The 25,188-nt window shown below is 41.8% G+C and overlaps 2 protein-coding genes and 1 pseudogene across 4 annotated transcripts; all 3 read left to right on the forward strand.

Moving 5' to 3' along the window:
- The first annotated feature begins 409 nt into the window (after window positions 1-409).
- On the forward strand, window positions 410-1,631 carry LOC107384943 (UPF0739 protein C1orf74 homolog; annotated as a pseudogene).
- Window positions 1,632-3,174: 1,543 nt separating this feature from the next.
- rae1 (ribonucleic acid export 1) lies at window positions 3,175-10,811 on the forward strand. 3 transcript variants are annotated; one of them, XM_070549543.1, is made up of 13 exons: window positions 6,428-6,564; window positions 7,290-7,408; window positions 7,533-7,637; window positions 8,018-8,110; window positions 8,414-8,500; window positions 8,584-8,670; window positions 8,812-8,883; window positions 8,974-9,081; window positions 9,192-9,298; window positions 9,412-9,487; window positions 9,687-9,881; window positions 9,959-10,044; window positions 10,490-10,811. In XM_070549543.1, coding segments are annotated over exons 2-13 (1,107 nt in total). In that variant the 5' UTR covers window positions 6,428-6,564; window positions 7,290-7,318; the 3' UTR covers window positions 10,491-10,811. The 3 variants fall into 3 exon arrangements, with proteins under 3 accessions (XP_015813954.1, XP_070405644.1, XP_015813953.1); XM_015958468.3 differs by lacking the exons at window positions 6,428-6,564; window positions 10,490-10,811 and adding an exon at window positions 3,175-3,312 and having other exon boundaries at window positions 9,959-10,048; XM_015958467.3 differs by lacking the exon at window positions 10,490-10,811 and having other exon boundaries at window positions 9,959-10,048.
- Window positions 10,812-11,916: 1,105 nt separating this feature from the next.
- LOC107384941 (RNA-binding protein 38) lies at window positions 11,917-24,006 on the forward strand. Its single transcript, XM_015958470.3, has 4 exons — window positions 11,917-12,307; window positions 14,542-14,665; window positions 15,101-15,155; window positions 23,471-24,006. Exons 1-4 carry the CDS (start codon window positions 12,095-12,097, stop codon window positions 23,799-23,801), a joined length of 723 nt encoding a protein of 240 aa, XP_015813956.1. The 5' UTR covers window positions 11,917-12,094; the 3' UTR covers window positions 23,802-24,006.
- Window positions 24,007-25,188: the final 1,182 nt, after the last annotated feature.

The following is a 25,188-nucleotide window of genomic DNA, read 5'->3' on the forward strand; positions in this document are numbered from 1 at the left end:
TAATTTAAGACAAAACTAACATCTGTTTTAAAACATTCTTAAACCTCATTGAATTGTAGTTTCTGTTCCAGAAACTAATTGCTCAAGCTTCAGGCAGTTTTAGCTGTCCTAAATGTGTAATGAGGACTGATTGTTGTTGGTTATTATAAATTACTGTGCGATCTTTGAATGTCTTGTTTACATTTTTAGGAATCTTCTGGTCAACGTAGGCTTGTTTGCTGCAGGCGTTTGGGTTGCAAGAAATCTCTCCGATTTTGACTTGATGTCTCCTCAGCCGGTGACCTAATGTGTCAAAATTAAGCCAGGATGATGGTGATTATCTTCTCAGTTACACTAAAACAATCCAGTTACTGTAAAAGTCAAAAGCTTTATTTCTAACTGACATGCTTCTTGTCTTTTAGGCATCTTAAACCAACAAAGAAGAAACAACTCAAATAAATACAGAAATATTTATTGTGCTACTTTGGACACAAATCATCTTTACTTGTTTAGTTTTTATAAATGTCACCTCTGATTATCTTAAAACAAATAATTACATTTAAATAGCATCGTTGTGATTGTGATCTTTTAGTCAGACTGACTGCTAGATGTTCAGCCATTAAGGACTTTAAACTTGTGATTTTATGCAGCCATGTCAGTTCAGGACCTTTATGTTGACGTAGCTCGCAAATATCTGTCTGCTGGTAGAAAGTCTGTCTGTTCCTCAGAGTCTGGACCTTGCTGCGCATGTCTCGGCTGTGGAGGTGGGGTTTAAACCTGCTCTTCTTTATGACAGTAATAGCTTGTGCAGCATGGTCCAGCAGTATCTGAGCTCCTTGCAATCCCTCCAGCTTGTGTCTGAAATGAATCCCTTTTCACTCTGGATTCAAATGGAAACTCATCGTCAACACAGGAGCGGTCAGATCAAATCTAGAGCGGGTGCTCTGTGATGACAGCGTGGCTTTTATTGATGTTTGCCACTCGCTGGACCAACCTGCTGTCTCTAACTCACAGAGAGGAGAAATGAGGGGTGTGATGGAGGATTTGCTCCTGCTTCTGAAACAACATGAAGAGGCTGAGACGCCTCTTTATGTTGAGAAGAAATCTGAGGAGTGGAACCTGTGCACAGTGTTTGGAGTCTTACTGGGTTTCCCTGTCACTTACTGGTTCGATCAGACCGAGAGCTTTGAAAATTGTCTGTCCATGACTCCTCTGATGGTGAGAACGGCTTCAGCGTCATGGCAGGCAGATGGCCCCCATCACAGATGCTGCCTGTATGCCTTCACCCTCCCAGCTGTTCTGCAGGAAGAGACACGGCCCAAGCTGGAGGAGTGGGAGCTTGGTCTGCAAGAAAGATTTAAACAGCAGCGCATCTTGAAGAATCTGAGGATTAGTCAAGCCACGGTCTCTCTGCCATCAGTCTGTTTGTGATGCTGGTAAAAGTCTGTTTTAAGATAAAAGTGGTACTCTTTTAATCTAAAGCTAGTTGCAATAACATTGAATTGGGTTCTTCATTTTGTACCATTTAAGTGTGGGGAAAAAACACCTATTTTCATTATTTATCTGATAGGAAATTTCACACACCACATTCTTTTGACAAGTACTCATAAATAATGTGAGCTTAAACGGTCATTAAAAGATAACACAATCCAGTAATGTCTCTGTGAATACCTTGGCTCTAAAGATATAATGACTCGATAAATTGCATTTCTTGCAGAAATGCTGTTTGATTGCTGGATAGCTTAAACTGTAGCTGAATCAGCTTAATAGCTGAAACTAAGCAAAACTGTCAAAATAAGCTGAATGTATTGGAAGATGTAGAAGCAAAAAGTACCAACCAAGTAAAGCACAAAAAGTAAGTGAATAATAGAGAAATTAGTATTGAGACATTTTGTGCTCTACATTTTATTTATTTATTTCTACTCTATGGAAGAGGATTATAGCCACTGACAAGAAAAGAAAGAAAATAATTACATTTTCTCAGAATTCTGACTTTTCTCAAAATTATGACTTTTAATCTCGGAATTCTGACAGGGAATTCAGGGGAAAAGTCAGAATTCTTTTTTTTCTGTGGCCCTAATCCTCTTTCGTACTTCTGACTTTACAGAGGGAACTGACCTTTGTTTAATACAAATTTTCTTTTCGTGAGGACAATTTAACATCCAACTCTTCTTCACATTATCTATCATCCATCTATCTATCATCATCTCACGTCACAGGAACTTTTAATTATAATTAATGTAAATATTTTTTAATTCCATCTAGGGGTGGGCAATATCATGTCATTCATAATATTATCAGTTGTTATTTCCAGTCATCCATTTTCATCCGCTTATCCGGATTCGGGTTGCAGGGGCAGTAGCCTAAGTCGAGAGGCCCAGACTTCCCTCTCCCCAGCCACTTGGGCCAGCTTCTCCGGGGGAATCCCAAGGTGTTCCCTGGCCAGGTGAGAGACAGTCCCTCCAACGTGTCCTGGGTCAACCTTTAGGCCTCCTCCCGGTTGGACGTGCCCGGAAAACCTCACCAGGGAGGCGTCCAGGAGGCATCCTGACCAGATGCCTCCTGTTATTATTAGTTAGTTATATTTTTTTCCTTCCAAAAAATATATCATGTTAAGCTAACTTCATTGATGTAGTTGCATCCACTAAACAGAGGAATGTGGGTCATTAGCATGACGTTATTGAAGTTATCAAAGCAAACATGGCTGGAATCAGTTTTACCTGTAATCTGTGTGTCTACGTGTGTGTGCTGCTGTAATGAGTGGTTGTCCCCACTGTGGGACTAATAAAATGTACTCTTATTACATTAATTCGTATAAACCAGTAGGGAAAAAAACGTTTGAGGAATTTTGGCCTTTCCAGGCTTCCGTACCAGTAACCTGGTTATGGAGGAGAGGTTCGTTTCACAAACAGGAAAAACCACATGGTGGGGTGAAGCGGTGAATTAAAATACCAGGATTCCTAATGTTTTAATTCACTGCGTCACCAACTAATGTAGGAGAGGGAACATGTGAGTGAGTCACCACGGTAGGAAGCCCAGCTTGCTGTGAGCAAGGATCTGTGGCTGATGAGTGAAAACAAAAGAAAAACATTCGGGACTGAAGTTCCGTCAACATCGGCTGGCGACCGCGACGCGGCTGCATTTCTAAAGTCATTTTGGTGGCGCGCTCACGGTTCTAGGAGAAAGAACCGGGCATGCCCGTCCCATCAACAGCAGGTGGAGCTCACCGCTCCGCCCATCTCACAACCAGAGCGGGAAAACCCCATCGGCTTGGATTACACAGATGGGATTTTGTGTGTGAAATAACGCCAGTTAAAGTATTTCAAGTATTACGTAAGTGTTGTTTGTGTGCATGTTGTTAAGCAGCTAATGCTATAATTAATATAATGTTTGTTTGTTTAAGCCATAGACTGTACGTTTAAGCCCTACGCACTGTGTGTGATGCGCGTTTGGGGAGATTGGAGATGTGGCGTGAGAGCGTGTGAAGAGGGTCGAATGCGTGTGTCTCACGCTCAGTGCGTGAGAGTTGGCAGCCTTGAAATCTGTCCTTCAGAAGTGAAATTGGACCTGTCAAACTTCTCATCATTATTCGAAAAGTACTGCACCGATTTGAAAAATTCAAAAAGCGTGGGCGGCAGAAAGCTTTGGTGGTCATGTGTGTGAAGTCTTGTGTGGCTTTTGTCTGAAAAACGTTTTCTGCTCTAGTTTACTGAATGATTCCTGCTGTTTCTACCAACAGCATCATAGTTAAAGCACTTTGTTACATTCTGTTTTAATTCAGCGTTTATTCATTTTAAAAACCCTAAAATGAGAGTCTAACATAAGGCAGTAGAATATTGTTTTATTTTGATTGAAATATTTCATAGAACACACTGTAGTAACATAAAAATCCATGTTTTTCTTTCTTTTGAATCAAACTTGAAAAAACTTATGTATGACATTCTTTAAAATGCTTATATTTAAAATTTGACATGTAAAATCTCCCATAAAGATTATTTTTCATGTATTAAATTGTCTTATTGTTAATATTCTGAGAAATTTGTAGACAGAGTGTAGTTAATCTGTCTTAGACGGAACAGCTGCTGCTGGCTGCAGAGTGAATTTAGCATCTATTTTTTTTTTTTTTCAAATAACCAGGGCCTGTCACACAGTAAAACATGCTGGAGATCAGCCCTCAAGGGAACTTGTTTTAGAAACATTTGGACACATTCTGGACAGAGAAGAAGATGGTTTGATGGAGGAGTGAAGGATGATATTTATGTCAAATGGGAAAACCCTACAATAAACATGGGAGGAGATAGTTTGCACTTTTCCAGCACCTGTAATGCAGCTCTAAACCATATTCCTGTTTCAGTCTAGGTCACACCCTCCTGCCCCAAATCAACATGACTCCCTCAACAGTAGAGGCTAACGACACATCGGGGTAGAGAGGAGGGGTTTTTAGAGTGAGTTTCTGCTCGTTAAGCTACAACAAACATAAGATTGACCCTCCCGTTTTCCAGTCAGAACTGACAAAGCTCCTCAGATGTGAAGCAAAACGTCAAGAAAACAAAAAAGTCCAGTTGCCTTGTATCTTTTTGGATGAGTCCAAATGTACCCTAATCCAGTCCAGAGCACATCATGATAAGAAGAGAGGCAGATGACGCTAAGGGTGGTCTAATGAAACATTTGTGTGTGTGTCAGGCCTTTTTTTTTTGGCTAGACAGTACACACACGCACACACATCTTGTGGCGCTGATCCATAACTGGCAACTCTTAAAAGAGTGTGACTTCTCTGGGTGTTGTGCTGGATGGGGATCTTGTTTTGGACAGGCAGATCAGTGCTGTGACTAAATCTAGTTTTTATCAATTAAGAAGGATCTCCAAAATAAAGACCTTGCTGTCAAAAAAGGATTTTGAAACAGTAATTCATGCTTTTATTACATCAGCTGGATTATTGTAATTCCAGCTGAAAAGGAAATCTGAGTTCCATCAGCAGCAAACACTACAGATGTTTATCTCAGCACAGGTCACCTTACATGACTCATCCCTGCAGATGCAAATAAAAGCAAGAGTCGTCCAAACCCACCACAAACATCTGCAAATCTCACCACTCCCTCACATCAAGAGATGAAAATATTTAATTGGATTTTAGTTTCATTTTCAGCCATTTTCCCACCAAAAATCTATTTATATCTTTGTTTAGTAAACAGTCAGATCTGCTCATCTACAGCATGATTATCATTTTATTCCTGTAGATTCTCTCAGTCAAACCAAAACCAAGGTTTTATACAACAGTCAATTTGTAGAATAAGTGGGATTAAGATTAAATTTAAAATAAGTGTTTTTGAAAACAAATGTGAGAGGATTGGTGGATTGGAGATAAAACAGGCCAACATTTCAGTTCCTGAGTTTATCATTCAGGGCATATTTCCCTTTTATACTAGGTCTACAAGGTGAACATATAGAAAATTAGATTTTACCTGGTAAAATAAAGGATTATATATGATTATGTCTACTTTTGTTGGACTTTTCTAGTATATGGATTAAAATTGAGCACATCTGAATGAAAACAATGACAAAGATGTTCTGTTGAACAAAGTTCAAAGGATCATAACTGAAATGAAATCAGACATTTTTGTTGTTTTGGTCACAATCATTATTTTGATCAAGCTAATATGCACTGGAGAAGCTGCTGATATTGGGGACTAACCACAGAATTAGTTTGGAATTTTTGGGATTTGAGATGTTTAGTTGGTCTTGGCTTAGTTTAACAATCTTGTACGTAAACTCTGTTTCTCTAAACTGCAAGTGTTCATGAAGCTACCTACAACAATTAGTTTAATAATATTTATTTAGATTATTTGACAGAGAATCACATTTCAAGTGGCCAAAAAATAAAACCTTTATGTTCTTGTCAAGTGCACAAAGTATTGATCTGTATGAAGAAAACTCATCAAAACAATATTTATAATAATAATAATTTTTTGTTTGTTTGTTTTGTTTTTTGTTTGCTTGGTTGTTTTCCCTACAGGCAAGTTACAAAATGACTATCAGAATTCACAAGGCTCATTTGAATTGGACTCATATGATAAACTTTACTTCAGTTAAACCATAATTCCAACTCAGATGTTCTGGAATCAATAAAACATTATCATTAAAGCTTAGTGCTTAAAAAAAACTTCAGTTCTTTATGTTATCGTTTTCAAAACTATAACTGTCTTGAAATGTGTGGCTCAACTGGTGCTGTGCATACTTTTGTGGTTGATGTTCCTGCTCTCACATTAATAAAATGGCATTTAAAATAAAAATATTTTAATAGATTTTATTTGTTCACATTTGAATCCCCTTTCATCGTGTCCTTCTTCTTTTAATTTTTTTAGTTACGTTTTATTTTTAACTGGTCTTCGTGTACTATCTTGGTCGTTGAAGCGCATTCATATTCGGTCCAGGAGGGAGCAGCAATGCAACTAAAAATCGTTACCCTGCAATCAATACCACCGAAGAAATCATCACGCTGCTGATGCACATTTCGGCAAAAACGCCACATTTTTGAGTGATCTGGAGTTTTTCCTGTTCTCTTCCTAACCTCAGCTTGAGCGAAAGGTATCTGAGGTTTATTTGTTAAATAGTCTGAAGGCACAGCAGCTCAAGCTACTGCCAGTGTTTGGTGTTAAGCGTTTACGCTAACATTAGCTTTCGAATAGTTCATCGTATTTATTTTCTCACGCATAAAAGTCGAGTACTGACACACGGGTCTTTATTACTAAATCACGACAGGCGTCTTAAATTTGTAGTTTTATTTCTAAAGTTTATTTTTGAACAAATTGTCAATCGGCGGCAATTTCCAAGGTTCCTACTGCTAGCTGTGAAGCTAGGCTGATGCCAAACGGTATAATAAACATGGTTAGCATCAAGACTTCAGTGTCAGGGTGATGCTAAAACACACTCGTACTTCGCTTTTGCTTTCCATCGCTGCGTGTTTGTAGTTTAAACATGATAAATGTTCTAATCCGATGCATCATCTTTGTTTGGCAAGCCGTTTTAACATATAACAAAAGCATACCCTAAACCCTCTAAAAATAAATAATAGCATTCTTGTTGTTGCATGGCATTTTTATTTATAACAACTTATTTAAAAAGTGTGAAAGTAATTTACTTTTTAACAAATTATATTAGTGTTTCCGTATTTTATTTTAGTAACTTATCTAAAAAATCTACATAAATTTGAAGTGATTTAATACTTGTTATCTAAATTGAGGTGTGCTTTTTTTTTTAAACTGGTTTAAAGATAACCTGGTTTCCCTCCACGGCTTTGGATTTTCCTCCAGGTGGTTATTAGGAATAACCTTAATGCAGAATGAGTTTGTTTGGAGCAAACTCTGGTTTTGGGACAGGAGGAACTGGAGTATTTGGGAGCACGACAACAGACACCCATAACCCCATGAAGGTAAAACCAATAAAGCTTCTTTATTTATTTATTTATTTATTTATTTATTTTTTACATGGGATGTAAACACTGGCGATTTCTCCCATTATTCTTTGTTCTCGCCTGCTTTGATGTTGCCTTTTAGGATGTTGAAGTGACTTCACCTCCAGATGACAGCATCAGCTGTCTGGCCTTCAGCCCCCCAACCATGCCAGGAAACTTCCTCATCGCAGGATCTTGGGCTAATGATGTGAGTTATTCATACATTTCAGATATGGGTTAGAAAATTATGTATAAGAAATAAAAAGAGAAAGTAGAGATTTACTGTACAAACATTCTGAACCCTTATTGAAATCAAACCACACTCGGCTGTGAGGAACAAATTGGAAAGCTGTGTTACATCACACTTTGTTTGAAAAACAATGGAATTATTTACTGAAGCTAAAAAGTAGTGTGCTGCTTGATGATGCTTGTCGCTTTTATCAAACCTCTTGTGTTTTAATTCTTGCATCTTTTAGCTGGTATTGTTTTCTTGATATAACAAGATCCTTGCTGTTTTTACTTTCCTTTCGTACGACATCATAAGTGTGGTTGTTCTTTCTTTTACATGTTTGTATCATGTGGTTTCAGGTTCGGTGTTGGGAGGTGCAGGACAACGGTCAGACTGTCCCCAAAGCCCAACAGATGCACACAGGCCCAGTTCTGGATGTCTGCTGGAGCGATGTAGGTGGCGGTATACAAAATAGGATAAACTGCATTAGGCTACATTCACACTGCAGGCATACAACCCATCAAATGTGACTCCTTTCCCTTATTAGACCCATATCTGAGTATTTTTGTGAAAGTCACTCTGAACAGCTCTAATCCAACCCAGGTCACTATGTGGCACTAATTCCGATAACATGCTGATGCAAGCATCATACACAGCTAAATGATTTCTCAGACTGGCTCATTCTCACTGTACAGCGGTGGAAACTGGTGGTTGGCTTGTAGAAAAACTCATGAATCAATGTTTTCATCAACCAGGATGGCAGTAAAGTCTTCACTGCTTCTTGTGACAAGACGGCCAAGATGTGGGACCTAAACAGCAACCAAGCCATGCAGATCGCACAGGTTGGATGACACTCTGCTGCATTAAAGGTGTGGTCACGAATGAAGCTGAATCCTCTCACTCTGCTCATCTTTTTCCCCCACAGCACGAAGGTTCAATTAAGTCAATCCACTGGATAAAAGCCCCCAACTACAGCTGTATCATGACTGGCAGCTGGGATAAAACGCTGAAGGTGCAGGCACCATCTTCAGATGCTTCATAATATAAATGTTTAGTTTATTACATTTACAAATGTTAAACATTTAAAAATGGAATGATGGAAAATCCAGGTTGAATGACATTTTTTAGCCTGCTTCTTTGTTTATATTTTTAGTTCTGGGACACCCGCTCTCCCAATCCAATGATGTCCCTCCAGATGCCTGAGAGATGCTACTGTGCAGATGTTGTAGGTATCTCATAAAAGCGTGAGGTTTATTCTAAAGCTAGCTGTATTTATTTTACTGACTTGTTTTGTTCCGTGACTGCTGTTTGGTAGGTGTACCCTATGGCAGTGGTAGCAACAGCTGAGAGAGGACTTATAGTTTACCAGCTGGAGAACCAGCCCTCTGAGTTCCGCAGAATAGACTCCCCTCTCAAACATCAGGTACGTTTTCCACTGTTTAATTCAGTTTTTTTTAATAGATCCTTTTAAACCAGATTTTCTCCTCGACTCTGAATCGAACATATAAAGCCAGTCCTGCTCTTATCTTGCAGCACCGCTGCGTCGCTATATTCAAGGACAAGCAGAACAAGCCCACAGGGTTTGCACTTGGAAGCATCGAGGGCCGAGTGGCGATTCACTATATCAATCCTCCCAACCCGTAAGGCATCGAATCAACATGCTTCTTGCAGAAAGTCAAATGTTGTTATTATTTAATAAGAAAGTTGTTCTTGCTGGAGGTAATTCAGAAATGTTTGCTCTGATTTTCTGCAGAGCCAAAGATAACTTCACCTTCAAGTGCCACAGGTCCAACGGAACCAACACGACAACGCCACAGGACATTTATGCTGTAGGAGCTTCCTTATGCCTTCGATGCTAAAAGGAGCACGTCTTTCGCTTTGTTGTATTGCATTAGTTAAATAAAAAAAAACACTATGTGGATAGGTTTAGCAAAAACAATGACCATCTGTCGTCAGCAGCAAGTGTTAACAGACGTGCTCTTTCTAATTGGACACAGTTATCTCGATTATTTATATTACTTTTTCCAGGTCAACGCCATCTCCTTCCATCCTGTCCATGGCACTCTGGCTACCGTGGGCTCAGACGGACGCTTCAGCTTCTGGGACAAGGACGCTCGCACCAAGTTGAAGACCTCGGAACAACTGGACCAGCCCATCACAGCTTGCTGCTTCAACCACAACGGCAACATCTTTGCTTATGCATCTAGTTACGACTGGTCCAAGGTGCGTGTTGTTAAATAAGAGACGTTGATTAGCCATCTTTTGGTCGTGGAATCACCTAAAACACTCCATCCCTTCAGGGCCACGAGTACTACAACCCGCAGAAGAAGAACTACATCTTCCTGAGGAACGCAGCAGAGGAGCTGAAGCCACGAAACAAGAAATGGTGAGAGAAGGGAAGCTGCCTGTTACCCTGGAGACCGTGGTCACTGGATGGGGCTGCCCTGTCTCCTGATAGCTCCTGTGACTCTTTACCCCTTCACACAGCCAAGGTGTCTGGGGGTAGCACTTTATAGCCTTGACAGGAGTTTTGCTGTTGCAGCCTGAGTGATTTATCCAATCAGAAACATGTGAGGCGGAGCCTTCAGTCTTAGCCTTTCCTCGAGTCTTTCTAAGGCAGTATTTAAAAATACTTACTTGTAAACAAATAATTAAATGTGTAATATAACACTTAGGTAATGAATAATTAAATAGTTCTTTTTGCAGAAGTAAGAACTTATCTTTTGACCATTAATTGGTGGATTATGTGCTAAAAGGTGATCCTTTAGGAAATAAAGAAATAAAAACTAAATCTTGTAACTCTGTTACTGACTGCTTCCTCCTGTCTCTAGATTCAACGTGCCAAGTTGCATCTCTTGTGGGGAAATGCAGAAGACCTGCTGCTTTTAGTGTGTGTGTGCGCTCCAGACAGACTCCTTGCTTTCTACCACCTCCAGGACCAATGCCACAGCTCTGTGTGGTGCATGGATCAATCAGAAGAACCTGACAAAGCTGCATGATATTTCTGGTCTTAGAAATCATCATAAAATGGGTTTTATTTGTCATTCATCTTGGTGTTTTGGGTTTTTTGACATGTCCAGCTCCCCTTTTTTATGATTGCCATTGTTCTGTTAAAATATTTGGATGTAAAATTAAAAAAAGTGCATACTGTTAGAGCTTAACAATTCAATTTTGTTACAGCGAGTGGACTTCAGAACTGTTTTATGCATGCAGGACATCACCTACAAACTTCACCACAATTTTAATTCAACAGTTAATGTTTGATGGGAGTTAACCAGCAGAGGGAGCATGTTGACCATCGGTGTTCTCCTTCCTCTGTTTCACCGGGGTCTCAGCAGGACAAATGGGATCAAAGCTGTGGGACGACTTGTCCAGATCCCAGTTTATGGGGAATTGCAGGTGATTAAGAGGATCTGAATATAGTAGCAGGGGCTGCTTCAAAGGGAATGTGTGAAAAGTGAAACAGTTCATACTGTAAAAGGTGTGAGCAAAGGGCCTTTTTACTGAGGTCATTAGGGTGTCACCTCTTTGTCAGCCTGACCCTGGATACTTAGCATTGGGGTGGTATGTCGCTTTCTCCTGGAGGCTTTCAAAGGGGCGTGGTCTATAGGATCCTCAGCTTTTCCATCTGGATGATTAAATCAATTCACCTATAAAGTTGTTATGAAATGTTTTTAGGAAATAACCTGTTGCTGACCAGCCCCTAAACAGCCAATATATCCAATATCTAAATAATACTATTCTTTGAATTGTATAACTTGGCTAATTTTGGAACAAACGTCAGGTTTTTGGTCACATGAGTTTAAATCTTGCAGCCCTAGTTTAGATGAAACTCGTTTGTTCTTGTGTACCTGCAGCACTAAGCTGCAGTAACTTTAAGACTTTGAACAAGTCTCAGTAATGCATTCTACAGTTTTCAGACGGACGCTTCCTTGGTTGTAAAATGAAGTGACGGTAAAAAAAATCTAAATAGGACATCTGTGTGTTATATTTATGAGAGATCGGGTCAGAAGTAACAAAGATTGACTTCCCTGTTCGGAGCAGCGTGTTTTTCAGTACAGTGCGGTGTTCTTTGTGTGGAAAAAAAAAGTCTAGCAGGTGTAGTAAAACACCGGGAGAGGGTGGGCCAATGGGAGGACCCGTTTTCCAGTTCGGTATCAAAGATCTACGCTGATTGGTCAATAGTTATCTAGAGGTGGAGCCAATGTAGTGGGCTATAAAAGCTCCCGGCACGTTGTCGCGTAGCAGCTAACCGCAACAAGGTATTGAATCTGCTTGTGGAGTCCAGAAAATAGATGCTAACAGGTGTTCTTAACCTCAGCTAAGTTGTACCAAACTAGACATCTACCGCGAAGCGTGCTGGGAGGTTAGAGCTGCGTTTTCTTTTTAAATGTCGGGAAACTGTTAAACTTTTATTTTAGCGGCTCGGTGTTCCAATGCTCCTACATCAGTACGCGAACGGATCCTTGGAAGTCATGCCTCCCACACCGCTTCAGAAAGATACCACTTATACCAAAATCTTCGTCGGCGGGCTGCCCTACCACACCAACGACGCCTCGCTGAGAAAATACTTCGAAGCGTTCGGGGACATCGACGAGGCTGTGGTGATAACGGACAGGCAGACCGGTAAATCCCGAGGCTACGGCTTCGTAAGTATGAAGCGGACCGTTCTTATTCACCAAGTTAATTACGCAAAACTTTGTTTTCAAACGATCCAGAGGCCCTGCTCTAATACCTGGTGCTGTTTTATGTGTAGTCACTCGGGCCGCGCGCGTCAGAAAGGTCCCCCTGTTCTGAGGGCCGACGCGCATCGTTGCTCAGCAGCTTTGCTATTTACGTTTAATAAGGATGAATGATCGCAAAAGTTGATGTGTAACTAAGATTATCATGTCTGAGACCCCTCCGTGTGTGTGTGTGTGTGTGTGTGTGTGTGTGTGTGTGTGTGTGTGTGTGTGTGTGTGTGTGTGTGTGTGTGTGTGTGTGTGTGTGTGTGTGTGTGTGTGTGTGTGTGTGTGTGTGTGTGTGTGTGTGTGTGTGTGTGCGTAGTTTTGCTTTATATGGTTATTTTGCAGCAGTGTGGAGGTTGACCTTGCACACCCCTACCCCTCCATTGTCCGGGACCAGAGGACATGATTTACATGTATTTTTGCTTACTCGGAGAACATCAACAAAGCGTCTCCTTCCACTAAAGTTGTTGCATTTTCCTTTGATCTCATCTCCCCTGATCTGAATCCTTCATGGGAATTGTAAACTCAAAAACATACCCAGTGTTTTTTTTTTTTTTATAGCCTACCGGTATTATCCCAAAGCATCATTGGGGTGTAAAAATGACACGTTCATTTTTTACTCTCTATTGACTAGAGTAAACATTTGTATTCTTCATATTGCTGTTTAAATGCAGGGGAAAAAAAATCGTAGGAATTGAGTTGGGACACACCATTTGGAGTCTTAAAGGACTTCAGACACAACTTTATGCACAAGTAGCAGGATTTTATTGTTTAGTTGTGATTTGAAACTTATGAAAGTATAAATTATGAGCCCTAAATTACTTTTTCATAGTAGAATCAACAAATGCCTAAAATTGTCCAATTTCAGATAATAATAAACAAATATTAGTTAAAAATGCATGTGGACACCAACCAGTTTAAGTCACTTGGGAATCGAAAAGTATGAAAATGTTTTGTTTGACGATGTCCAGAAAGCTATCTGGGGGTCTGGAGTCATGCTGCTGATGTGTTTTCCCCTCTTTCTGCCATCTTGACTAAACCACCATCACAAGACCCTGGAGTGTTTGGCTTTAACGACAGGCAAACTATAAATACAGTCCTGACGAAACATATGCATTGCTGTTGTGATCACTTGGAGCTGAAGTCTAAGTTGAAATTCAAATTGGATTTATTAGGCAGCCCTAGTTCCTGGCACATGAAGTCACAAAGAACAGAAGCAGTACAAAAAAATGCAAATATTTACCAGAAGTTCAGAAAGCTCCAAGTACTGTCAAGTCAAAGAAGGACTGGAACGCTCTTATGCACGAATGTTTACCTCTTAAAGGGAAAAATAGCAGGACAATTGGTCTTTGTTTACACCACAGCTCATCAAGTCGCAGGGAAAGCCGCTCCGTGAGTCGAACAGGTATTGGAAGGAGGCCGGTGTTTCAGGTTAAACAGGGGGGGGGGGGGGGGGGGTTGCTGTCCAGGATTATGCCAGCAATAGTGAGGGGGTCAGCATTTTACAGCCTTCTATCAGACGGATCTTGTAGGAGGAGCCATGGGATAAACACACCTTTTCCCCGTCTGAACACACTTCTGAGGTGGATTAGTTGTCCCCCCCCCCCCCCCACACACACACACACACAGCATGACTCTTCACTAGTGTAAACACGGGCTGATTCCTTCCTGTGTTCACAACACAGGCCCTGGAGCGGGCTTTTGTTCCACATCGTTCCACTTTAAAGAGACTTATGAGCTTTTAACTTAAATGTCCCCTTAACAAAGTGGGTTGTGGCCTACGTCCACCACTCGCTCCACCTGCAGAGGTGACTCAGAGTTGGCAGAAGGTGGCAATCGAAACAGAAGGGCTCATCTAATGCCAGGGAGGATTCAGGAGGGGTGGACTAATACCAATCTACTTATTTAGTTCCTAATTGGATAAGCTCCTTGTTGCCCAGATCCATTTCAGCAGCTCTGCCCATGGCTGATGGGCAGTCTGGAAGCTGGCTGATGCTGCTGTGGGCAGTTTTAAAGCTCATCATTCTGCTCGGTTGGTTGTTTCCCGTTTGTGTTAAGATAAGTTGCAAATGAATGTCTGACCAGTAGCAGACCACAGCTATCAGGTCTTGTAAAAATAAATTGTTATACCGTCATGTCATGTTTGTGGCTGCCAGGTAACAATGACAGATCGAGGAGCAGCAGAGAGAGCCTGCAAGGATCCCAACCCCATCATCGATGGCAGGAAGGCCAACGTCAACCTGGCTTACCTGGGCGCCAAGCCCCGCAGCATGCAGACAGGTGAGATGGGCAAGTTAGGGCTTCTGTTTTAACCACTCCGTCATTCTCACAGAAGCTCAAACCAAATTAAGACAAGTTTTTAGGACTGAGCTAAATGTGAGCGTTTAAAGAACGACAACACAGCAATCTTCTTGTTTAGAATCTCTGACAGACAAACTTCTGGTTGTTCTGGAGTTTAATGTGTGACACATGACCTTCGCTCGCAGCTGTGTCTGTGAGCACGATTCATGCAGAACTCATATTTACATGCCGGATCACATCCAGCTCTCCAACTGCATACATATTTTACTGCACATTTGAAATAGTTGTTTGGTGGTAGGTTGGAAACAGCCCGTCTCTGTCTCGCCGTGCCCTCTGTGCATTGTTCTCTGGTCCTCCTCTGTAAATGCAGATGTGTGTCTGACAGCCAGCCCCCTCTCTCCTTTTCTCTTCCAGGCATATCTGTCGGAGTACAGCCCATTCACCCAGCACTCATCCAGAGGCAGTATGGGTAAGTGAGTAGGAGTGACCGCTTGTTATGCTCTCTGTGTGCATTACCACCAGGCTACCATTTCTTTGACACAGGGCCTCTGGAAGCTCCATGTCAGTTTCTGTGTCCACATGCAACTCCCCGAGCCGTCCATTAGCATATTTGAGTTTGGTTGGTCTGGGAGATGGTTCGCATATCTGTGATAATAGAAGTGTTTCAGAGGTGAATCTGTGACTCATGTGCTAACTTTTGTCAGGAGACTCTCCGCTTCTGGACCCGCCTGAGTGGGTTTTGTTCCCTGAGAGGGGGTTCTAGAAATGGCCATGTTGTAGAGACGATCCTTATAGCGTCTACGTTCTGGTCCAGCGAGCAGCTAATGAGCACCCTTTCACTGTTTTGACTCTGCTCCCCCCCGCCCCGTAGCTCTCAGATATCACGCTTCAAGCTACAGTTCAGGCATGTTCAGGTTTTACATGAAAACTCTTAAAGGAATAGTGTCTGTTTTTAACTTGGTGGAAACCATGTTATTGTGGGTCGCTCTGAGTGTCTTCAGTTTGGAGAGACAGAATAGTTATGGTCAGAGCTAACCATTTGTCACGATTTAAAGGTTATGTAGCAAATTTGGAAAACAAATTGGCTTAAAACATTTTTTTTTTTTCATGCCTCAAAAAATCAAAGTAGTTATCTCGGATTTGTCTAAAAACCTCAGCCAATCCGAAAGCGATGATTGAACCACCCGTTTGTCCGTCTCGCCGAACCTCAGCATATCCGCATTTCCCCGTGACTTACATTTTGGGCACGGTCTCATTTTTCAGCAGAACACACAACCTAACGTGAGACGGCAGACGTGAACCGGAAGTGAAAGGTTCCGCGCTGAACTATGGCAGAAAAGGGGAAACGGCCGGCTCCTACTACAACTTTTGAAAAAAAGAGTCCCTAAAGAAAAACACTGTTTGCACTAATGGAAAACAAAAAAACGTTTGGACGCAGAAAGAGGAGTAACCAGGATGAATATTGGCGTCGCGTTTCAACGATGGCGACATTTACGGGAGACATGGCCTGAAAACATTCTATGGTTGCCATTTTTCTTCTGGACAGGTAATACATGCTTCGTATTACAAAATATTTGCATCATAAAGGCATTGTTTCATTATTTTACTTGGGTTCTAAAGATTGAACTGGATTCTAGCTTAGTTTAATAGTTAAGCATGACTTTATTTGCACTTTTCTTTGTTAGCACAAATAGCGCGTTATGCTAATGCTACGTAAAGACTTATTTATGGTAAAAAATAATTGTTGACATTCACGTCAGGATCATCTTAGTCATTCATGTAATTTCCCTTCTAATGTTATTACTTTTTGTTTTTTTAGTTGCGATCATGCATCAGCTTCAACTCCACTGATTCATGGTATGAAAAAACCACCAGCCCCAGCGGTTTCTGCCATTTTTTCTGAGTCTGAGTGTGATCGGTGAGTGTAAGTAATTCTAATACATGTTTTGGAGATTGTGTATGCTTTTATGTCAACAGTAGTACTAATTTGCGTGAATTAGCTGCATGTGAGAACAGAAATGTCTGCTGCTATCTCATTGTATTCTCCTTAATTAAAAGAAAAAATGTATTGCAACTCTCAACTGCATAGTTTAAACATGTTATTTCCATTGTTCAATTACTTAGGAAAGTTGTAGTTAGATGCAATAACCTTAACAAAAAAAGTCATGTGTGATCAAGGACAGCTACTGATTTGTGGTTGCCATTATCATTTCCATTCCATCCAACTTGTTGTGTCCTTGTGTACGCAAATTAAATGACCGTGGCTACTATTTTTTTGGGAGATCGAATGTCACAAATTGTCTATTACAGCTTCACTTGTGTAAGTTTGCAACAGGGCAGTTGTGGCTAACGGGTATCTTGTCGCCTCAAGTGTGTGAATGTGAGAGTGTACACGTGTTTGACTATTTGTGTCGCATCTGAAGTTGTTGACATGTAAAAAGTTTACATGTTCAATGACCTTTTTCATAGGAATAATTGCATACTAATGTAAATTCTTAAAATGTTATTTTAGGTACTGTAAGTTGTTCAACAAGAAATCCAAGATTTGGAGCTTGTACACATTAAAAGTAGACGAGGACTATCGCTACATCTCAGACATCCAGGCTGCTATCCTGCAGCGGAGGCTGACTTCTGGAGCTGGACTACCAAGGCGAAGAACTCAAGAGGCCCGATGATACACTTAACCAGCCACAGTTACAGAAACAAGTGGGGAAGACAGACGGGTAAAAAAGACTTGTTGATACGTGTATTTTTGTATTTAATATTACAAATCAAGATGCTTTGCTCTATTTTATTCAAGATTATCTTTTTTTTTAATGTTTACTGTGTATATTTTGCTCCATCAATACTTATCACGATTGGTTTACTCGCCGTTCAACACACTAAAATCTTTATTATACTAACCAAAACAAAATTCCTCACAATTGTTAGCTTGGACACTTAATGAGTGACACTCAGCTGGTGTGGACAAATACAGACAGCTGCATCTCCTCAGACTTTTATGTTAAGTTTCGTACTGGAGCTGTCACTCACAATACATTTGTGTTATTTTTTTTTATTTATTTTTTTTTTTGTAGAAAAAACAAAAAAGAAACTGATCTCTTTCTCTCTCTCTCTCTGTATGTTTCAGGATGCACTCTCCCACATCACTGAGACAATCGGCTTCTGAGGATCAACACACTGGAGTCTAGAGCAACTGTTAGAGCTGGAAAAGCTCTTCAAACATCTCAGCTGCACAGTGGCTTCTTACTGTTCACTTACCTGATGTTTATAGCAGAAGCAACTAGGTCTCATGAGAAAAGTGGAAAAAATCTCCATTTTAGGTTGTAAATAAAAATTTAAATACTACATAGAGTTGATTTTTATTTAATTTTTTGGTCATATGAGTGTGTTGACATTGCTGTTTGGAAGAAAGAACCCAAGAGTCGATTTTTGAAAAATTTTAATATAAAATTTTAATAACAAATTTAAATATTTAGAAAAAACATACAAGTTACAAAATATAAAAACATATATACACAGTGATGGTAAAATTTATAGTAGTATCTGTAACAGTCTTATTAGTTTTTTGTGTAATGTTAGATTCTGCTTGGGATGAAACTACTATATTGTCCATGTGGGTCTGGGTATCTGTCTCTAATTCTCCAGACACAGCAACTTGGTATTCCTGTTGCCATGTCCCAATGCTCCATATTGCCAGACCACAAACTGACTGCGTGCTGCATGTCTGAACTCACGATTACTCTCACCAGGAACGGTATAATTTATTTTTCACATGCAGGTAACTCTGTTATGCAAAACAGTACACATAAAGATAAATAATTTATAAATTAATATACCCTCTCTTCAGCAATCCTTTGTTGTTGTAACTCCCCAACTCGACATGCGTCTTGGATAGACCGTCTTTCTCCAAGAAGTCCTCTCACACCTGATTTGGTTCTCCTCCCTCTGGTCTGTTGCTGCGATTTTTGAAGAGCTTTTCCAGTTCGAACAGCTGCTCTTGGCTCCGGTATATATTCCGTATCGGACCTTGCGAGGCTCTCATCATGGAAGCTCTAATGTTGAAACAAGAATAAAAAAAGAACCCATTTCAGTAACGAACAAGCGGCCACAACAATATTTGACAGACAAAAAAGGCAGTAAGCAGTTGCTTACTAGCAGACTACCATGCGTTTTATTACTCTTTGTACTGAAAATGATCAATAAATTAACATTTTAAAACATACTTCTTTACCGTATGAATAAGTTAAAACAAGTTATTAAAGTTAGATGTTTGTTTATTTTTCACCTACCGGTGACTCCGCCATATTGACAGGAACAGCGACCGGTGTATTGCTTTGTGTTCACCGTGGCAGAGCACGTTCACATATCCGGAGGCGCACGGCCTAATGATTATACTCGATGGGAGGGGTGAGAGTTCTAGGACCGTGTTGGTGTAAGCTAGCTAGCTGGCCTAGTTTGTTTGGAAAAAGCGTTACAGCACCTTTAATAGAAACTATTTAGGTTGAATTTTTTTTTATATATTCACATTTCTTGGTGAATCATAAACTGGGATTTCCCTAACCAGTTATTCTATTCAGCTGCTAATAAACTCAGTTCTACGTCCATAACTGTGTCATGTGAAAACAATGAAAAGTTTATATAACTAAATTGGCACCAACTGCTATGAATTATTTTTTAGATTGGTTTTGCAGGAGCAGGAACGCTGATGCTGGTCACAGAATCAGAGTAGGCAGTAGAGACCTAATCTGTGTTTCTCCAAACTAAAGCCTTTCAAAAGCAAGCTGCAACAGGTGAGCTGGTAACCGCTCACACCGTTTTCACTTAAACACATTTAAAAATATGTCTGAGCTTTTAAATGTGTGGAAAAGAGACCAGTTTTTATCATCTGTTTATTCAGGTAAAGTCCTTTAACCTCGGTCTCAGTCTGATGCCATTAGCTGATGTTTTTGGGAACAGCTGATTGACTCGTTAGTCTACTTCGAATAGGAACGTGGTGTATTTATTTAAATGAGTTGGTGTTTATACACAACAAAAACTCACATCAACAACTTAGACGTAGTTATTAGTTTGTGGGAGATTAATTATAAAAGGGAACTTGATTTAATAAGATGAGACTAGAAACTGCTAAGCTAGGCTATTCTAAAGCTCTGTGAGGGACGTGTCCCGTCGTGTCCCAGGTCCATAGGAAGACGCAGGAAAGCCCCTTCTTACACTCCCTCCCTTCCCTAGCGTGGAAGGCTGCCAAATCCCTGAAATGTGGTGCACAGTGCTGCTGTGTGCCCGACAGGTGTTGGCTCATATCACAACGCCCCCTCCCTTAATCTCTTATGACCACCACCCCCGAGACCCAACAAGGCACTTGGAACACCTGTTCTCCTGTCTCTGAGGTTCTTCTGTGTGTGTGTGTGTGTGTGGGGGGGGGGGGGGGAGGACTGCTAAGACTTAGAGCCAACAAGTGGCTTTTCATTTAGCCCCCCCTCCCTCCTCCTCCCAACACTTGTGGACATATGTTGCGAGGAAGACTGGGGTTGGACAGGTGTGTGTGTACAAATTTTTTACTTGAACCTGTAAGGTGTGGACATTTCCACATTGTGGGGACATTTTGCTGGTCCTCACATCGCTAACCACCCTAAAGCTTGGTTTTAGAGGTTTGGTGTAGTTTAGATTAGTCCCTTGGGAGGTCCACCCAAGCAGCAAGTGAGACTGTAGTCGGCAGATGCTGTTTGCTGTGTGTGTGTGTGTGTGTGTGGGGGGGGGGGGGGGGTCACTCAGGTCATGAACCTTGTTTTGATGCAGAGCTGAAGAGTTGTCCTCTGTGCATCACGTCCTGCGCTCCATCCTGTAGATATTTAATCATCGTTGTCTGCATTAGCGTGCTGCCACCATCACTGAGTCAGACACTCTGAAAACCGACACCTCTGTGAGACTTGGAGGGAGCCGAGGGGATTGGGCTGGAGAGTCATGGGGAGGGGAGGTTTCTAGACATTGTATAATGAGGTGGAGACCTCACCTCTGCAGGTGTCTAGCAACACGAGTTATTTAGAGGATGGCAGGAAACTCGAGTCCTGCTCTTGGGAGGCGTTTAAACCCACCACCCAGCCCAAGCTGGTCTTATTTGTTTTCACACTTAGCGTTGCATTGCATCGTGCGCTGAAGGTCATTTGTGTTATCCTGCAGAAATATTTAGCTGCTCCGTGTGACATCGCCCAGGCTTTTCACAGGAACTCACTACGTGTCTGTGTAATGATAAATATTCCAGCTCCTCCTCATGGTCAGCTCCTGTCCCTCTGGTGGCTCAGCCTGCCACTCAGGGCGGCTTGGTGTCAAAGCACGCTCCCACCATCCGTCAGCACAAAACCAGCTGACCAACGATATTCCTCTTGTCATCCACGTTCTCCCTCCTGCCATGGTTTTGCTGTATTTTTGCCAACTCCGTAGCTTCAGGGCTCGCGCTCATCCCCAAATTGTCCCAAGTTCCTTTTAGATAAAAGCTGAATGTGCAGCTGACCTTTCTGTTCTCACAAAGAGACGAGCACCTCGTTCCACACAAGGTTGGAGGTTTATGGTTTAAGGTATGTTAGCAGGGGAAAAAAGGAAACTCGGTCTGGATTGGATGTTCACGTGAGAGTGGGCGAAACATTCCAACCCTATAAGACAACTAGTTCACATGTGATTGCACATGTGAGAGGGGTGGTAGCCGTTGTAACGTGTAGATTGTGTTGGTGGGGGATTCTTAAAGCCTTCTTTGTTTTATTTCTTTAGTTTCCGTAGACGGTCATGTAAAGTTTCATGTCCAAGTCCAGTTTGTTTGCTTTGCTGTACGACTCCCCCCGACACACACACTCTAAAAAGTGTGATGCTGCTGGTGGATCTGATATTTACTGCTGACAGAAATCGCTTTAACTTCCTTCTTCTTATCCACCTTTTTGTGCCACAATTGCCGTCGTTGACCAGCTGACCGGAGCTCCAGCAGAGGATCAGATGATGTCGGGACTGGAGGGAGGGTGTCTGGCCTCCCTCCTCCCTCCCAGCCGGCCTCGCCACAAGGTGCCAGTGATGGCTTCAGAGTGCAGTGTGCTGTGATGGATTGGAGTGCCTTCATCTCTTTTGTTTTACTTATCTGTGTGATATGAACAGAAGAGGTTCTGCTGACTGTGGTGTGACTCCTTCCCTATTATGGCATGGTTTTAAGTTTGCTGTGGTAACTGGTGTGTGGGCAGGGATAAAGGTGTGTGTGTGTGTGTGTGTGTGTATTCCGCGTAATGAACTTCATGCATGTTTCAGTATTTTGCTTTTGTTGAATTCTAGGTCGCATATCTTAATGGATCACTAGAAAACAAAAGGTATTTATGAATTTAAGCTGATTTATTTCTGAAATCAAGAGGCGAGGTTTCTCAAAAGCCAGCGACGTTACCCTTGATATGAAACGTTTTGTGTCTTATGTGTTTAGGGAGGAATGGGAGAGAGAACCTTTAAAGGGATAGCTTAGACTTCTTCATGGGCTTTTGGTTGAAGGTTATTAGCATTTAATTGTAAATCCTTGAATTTAGTTTGCAAAAAATAGTTTGTTTAATTTCCAATGGCTACAGCCTGGGTGGATGAGGCATGGGCTAGTCATGTTCCAGTTGATTGGTAACAGAGGCTTCATTCTTTCATTTGGTGAAATTTGCTCTTTTGTGATTTGTTGCCGAGTGAAACTTGAACAGATAAGGAGGCTTCTTTTTTTCTTTAAACAACTTTGTTTAAAGCTGACTTTATGATCTCAAATATTTTGATAAATGACGAAAGCCCAAACTGGTTCGGAGGGGAGGGTTTTCAGAGAGTAGCCTCAGTTTGGAGAAACAAGAACTTGGGTATAAACAACAGGTGCACATAACTAACTCTTATGACAACTGTAACACTTGAAGACATCATTTTGTAATATTTCTGCCAGACATGGACATGAGACCGATGATGTTAAAGGGTCAAACGGCATCGGTTTGAGCCTAATGGCATTTATCAGTAATGCTAGTTCTATTAAGTCGGTTTCATCTGTTTCTCCAAACTGAGGTTGTTCAACAAGCCATATACAACAGGTGGGATTTTAACAGCTACACTCTTCAGGCGATCTGATTGGTGACTCCCTCACCCCCACAGCGTTCATCAGCTTTGCCCGAGTTGGTCTTAGCAGTGATGAGCTCCCTAGACCCCCCCCCCCCAATATACTCCCCATCACCTGTGAGACTGTGGCAGCATTACAAAGTCATTGAGGCCAAACGTGTGTGTGTGTGTGTGTGTGTGTGTGTGTGTGTGTGTGTGTGTGTGTGTGTGTGTGTGTGTGTGTGTGTGTGTGTGTGTGTGTGTGTGTGTGTGTGTGTGTGTGTGTGTGTGTGTGTGTGTGTGTGTGTGTGTGTGTGTGTGTGTGTGTGTGTGTGTGTGTGTGTGTGTGTGTGTGTGTGTGTGTGTGTGTGTGTGTCAGCAGCTGTTAAAACACTGACTGCTGAGTTTGAGAACCTGCCAGTAACCTCCCCACCCCACTTGTTCCCTCCCGTCTAGCCCAGCAGCTCCGACCCAACAGGTTTTGTAGGTTTCACCAACTGTCAGAGCGTTGAGTCACCTCCGTCTGCTAACCTCCTCTACTTTTTGTTGTCACTTGCTCATAATGTAAATATTTCATTATAAATATGAGTGGAGACAAAGGCTACCTGTGTTCTGAACACATGTCCTCTGTGAGACATGTAAACAATAGAAGCCAGATCCTGGGAGTTTGGTCTAACCTCCACTTCTTGTATCTGTGTGCAGATTGGCCCAGTCCTATCTCTACCCCCAAGCCTTTTTTCAGCCCAGCCTGGTGCTCCCAACTCAGCTGTCGGCATCAGTGGGCACCGGCCCGTACCTGGACTACAACACCGCCTACAGCCAGTATGCTCACGCCACCTTGGACCAGCAGTACCCGTACGCTGCCTCCCCCGCTGGCTTCCTGAGCTACAGCTACGCCACCAGCCCCACAGCCAGTGCCTGCCCAGCCGCCCCCGCCACCGTACACCCAACCCTCCCTTCCGCCACGGGCCAAGCCCCCGCCTTCCTGCACTACGCCCCACAGCAGCACATCCAGCCTGAGCGCATGCAGTGAGGAGGAGGCAGACTTTTGGATGGAGGATGGTGAAACTCCTGCAGAGTTACACGGCTGTCCTGAGCGGCGGGGGTGGGGGGTGATTGCACTATACGATCAGTGTGAGCTGTTTGCTCCTTGATATTTGGGTAGAGAGGACTGTTGGGAGTTGGGAAGCTAAACGACGTACAATATGTGGATGTTTCCAAGGGCTTCCAGAAGATGACACTTCATTTTTATTATTATTAATATTATTATTTTATTGTATTAATGTTTTTTATGCAATTATCCATGTTGGCATGTTTTGGCTCAGTCAGAGGAAGTCGCGCCTGTTGGTAGGACAGATCTGGGACGCTTGACACAGTTTTACTCCCAGCCCGAAGGGTCTGGTCTGGATCTGACGGACACTGCTGCTGTTATCGGTCTGAGAAACGACCAAGGAGGAAATCCATCAGGCTTCGTCTCCACGATGATGCAGAGCCCTGCTTCATAAAGAAACTTCAGGTTTTAGGCTCCATGCAGAAATATGGGGAGAGATCTCACCTCAAGGACTAAAGTTTCCTAACAACATCTGTTAAGGACTGCACACTTTATTTTATTGTAGTAAAATTCAAGAGGCCTTACTGAAGCTCAGTGCTGAGACTAGTCCACAGCGATGTGACTGACCTTGGGTTCAGATGGATGTAGGTGGTATGTGGGGATTAGGAGCTTCATGTTGTCAACACTGAGCTCAAACACCTGTTTTGTTCCTTTTCATTTTCTTCACTGAGATTGTTTAAAACTGTCACCCTCAGTCATCAAACACATTTTCAATATTTATATGTAGGTATTTATAAATGGTACGAAGTTAAATGGCTTTTTGATGTCATTCAATCTGCAGACTCAAAGCTGCAGGAACAAGTGTTTTGTTTTTATGTTACCAGTCGATTTGTGCTCGTTCGTAAATTTCTGTGACTGGATTCATTTTTTTCTGTCCAATAAAAATGTCTTTTTACAGTTCGTTCAAACAAGCCATAAAATAAAATTTGTACATAAAGATCCTTATATCTCTTCTTTTAGTGATTAACTAGGCTAACACCGTGCCTGGTTCGGTCACCGATGAAGCTCGTCGTGTGTGTGTGTGTGTGTGTTTTCTAGGTTGTTTGTGCAGTCAGATCCAGCTCATAAGAGAGGGGGGGGGGCTGACTTTTTATCACTCCACACCACCACCACCTGGCATCGAAGCTGGGTGTTCCCTTGGCTTGCACACTTCACTCAGACTTTAGTGTTTACAGAAAAAAAAAAAGTTGATAAAGTTCACGTGGAGTGGTTTGAAGCCCTGAGACGTTTTTATTTTTCAACACTGCTTAACTAGCTTATCTGGCTCCGTATCACCAGTGTTCAAACACGGCGGTGCTTACATCAGCTT

The sequence above is a fragment of the Nothobranchius furzeri genome, chromosome 3 (genome assembly GCF_043380555.1).
Source record: "Nothobranchius furzeri strain GRZ-AD chromosome 3, NfurGRZ-RIMD1, whole genome shotgun sequence".
Classification (NCBI taxonomy): domain Eukaryota; kingdom Metazoa; phylum Chordata; class Actinopteri; order Cyprinodontiformes; family Nothobranchiidae; genus Nothobranchius; species Nothobranchius furzeri.

Bases quoted from the DNA above. Each gene is read 5' to 3' on its own strand.
- LOC107384941 (XM_015958470.3), top strand. From the start codon at position 12,095: ATGCTCCTACATCAGTACGCGAACGGATCCTTGGAAGTCATGCCTCCC. The intron at 12,308-14,541 runs GTAAGTATGAAG...TGTGGCTGCCAG, and splicing joins AATCCCGAGGCTACGGCTTC to GTAACAATGACAGATCGAGG. The intron at 15,156-23,470 runs GTAAGTGAGTAG...ATCTGTGTGCAG, and splicing joins CTCATCCAGAGGCAGTATGG to ATTGGCCCAGTCCTATCTCT.
- rae1 (XM_015958468.3), top strand. From the start codon at position 7,319: ATGAGTTTGTTTGGAGCAAACTCTGGTTTTGGGACAGGAGGAACTGGA. The intron at 7,409-7,532 runs GTAAAACCAATA...GTTGCCTTTTAG, and splicing joins ACACCCATAACCCCATGAAG to GATGTTGAAGTGACTTCACC. The intron at 8,884-8,973 runs GTAGGTATCTCA...GCTGTTTGGTAG, and splicing joins GATGCTACTGTGCAGATGTT to GTGTACCCTATGGCAGTGGT.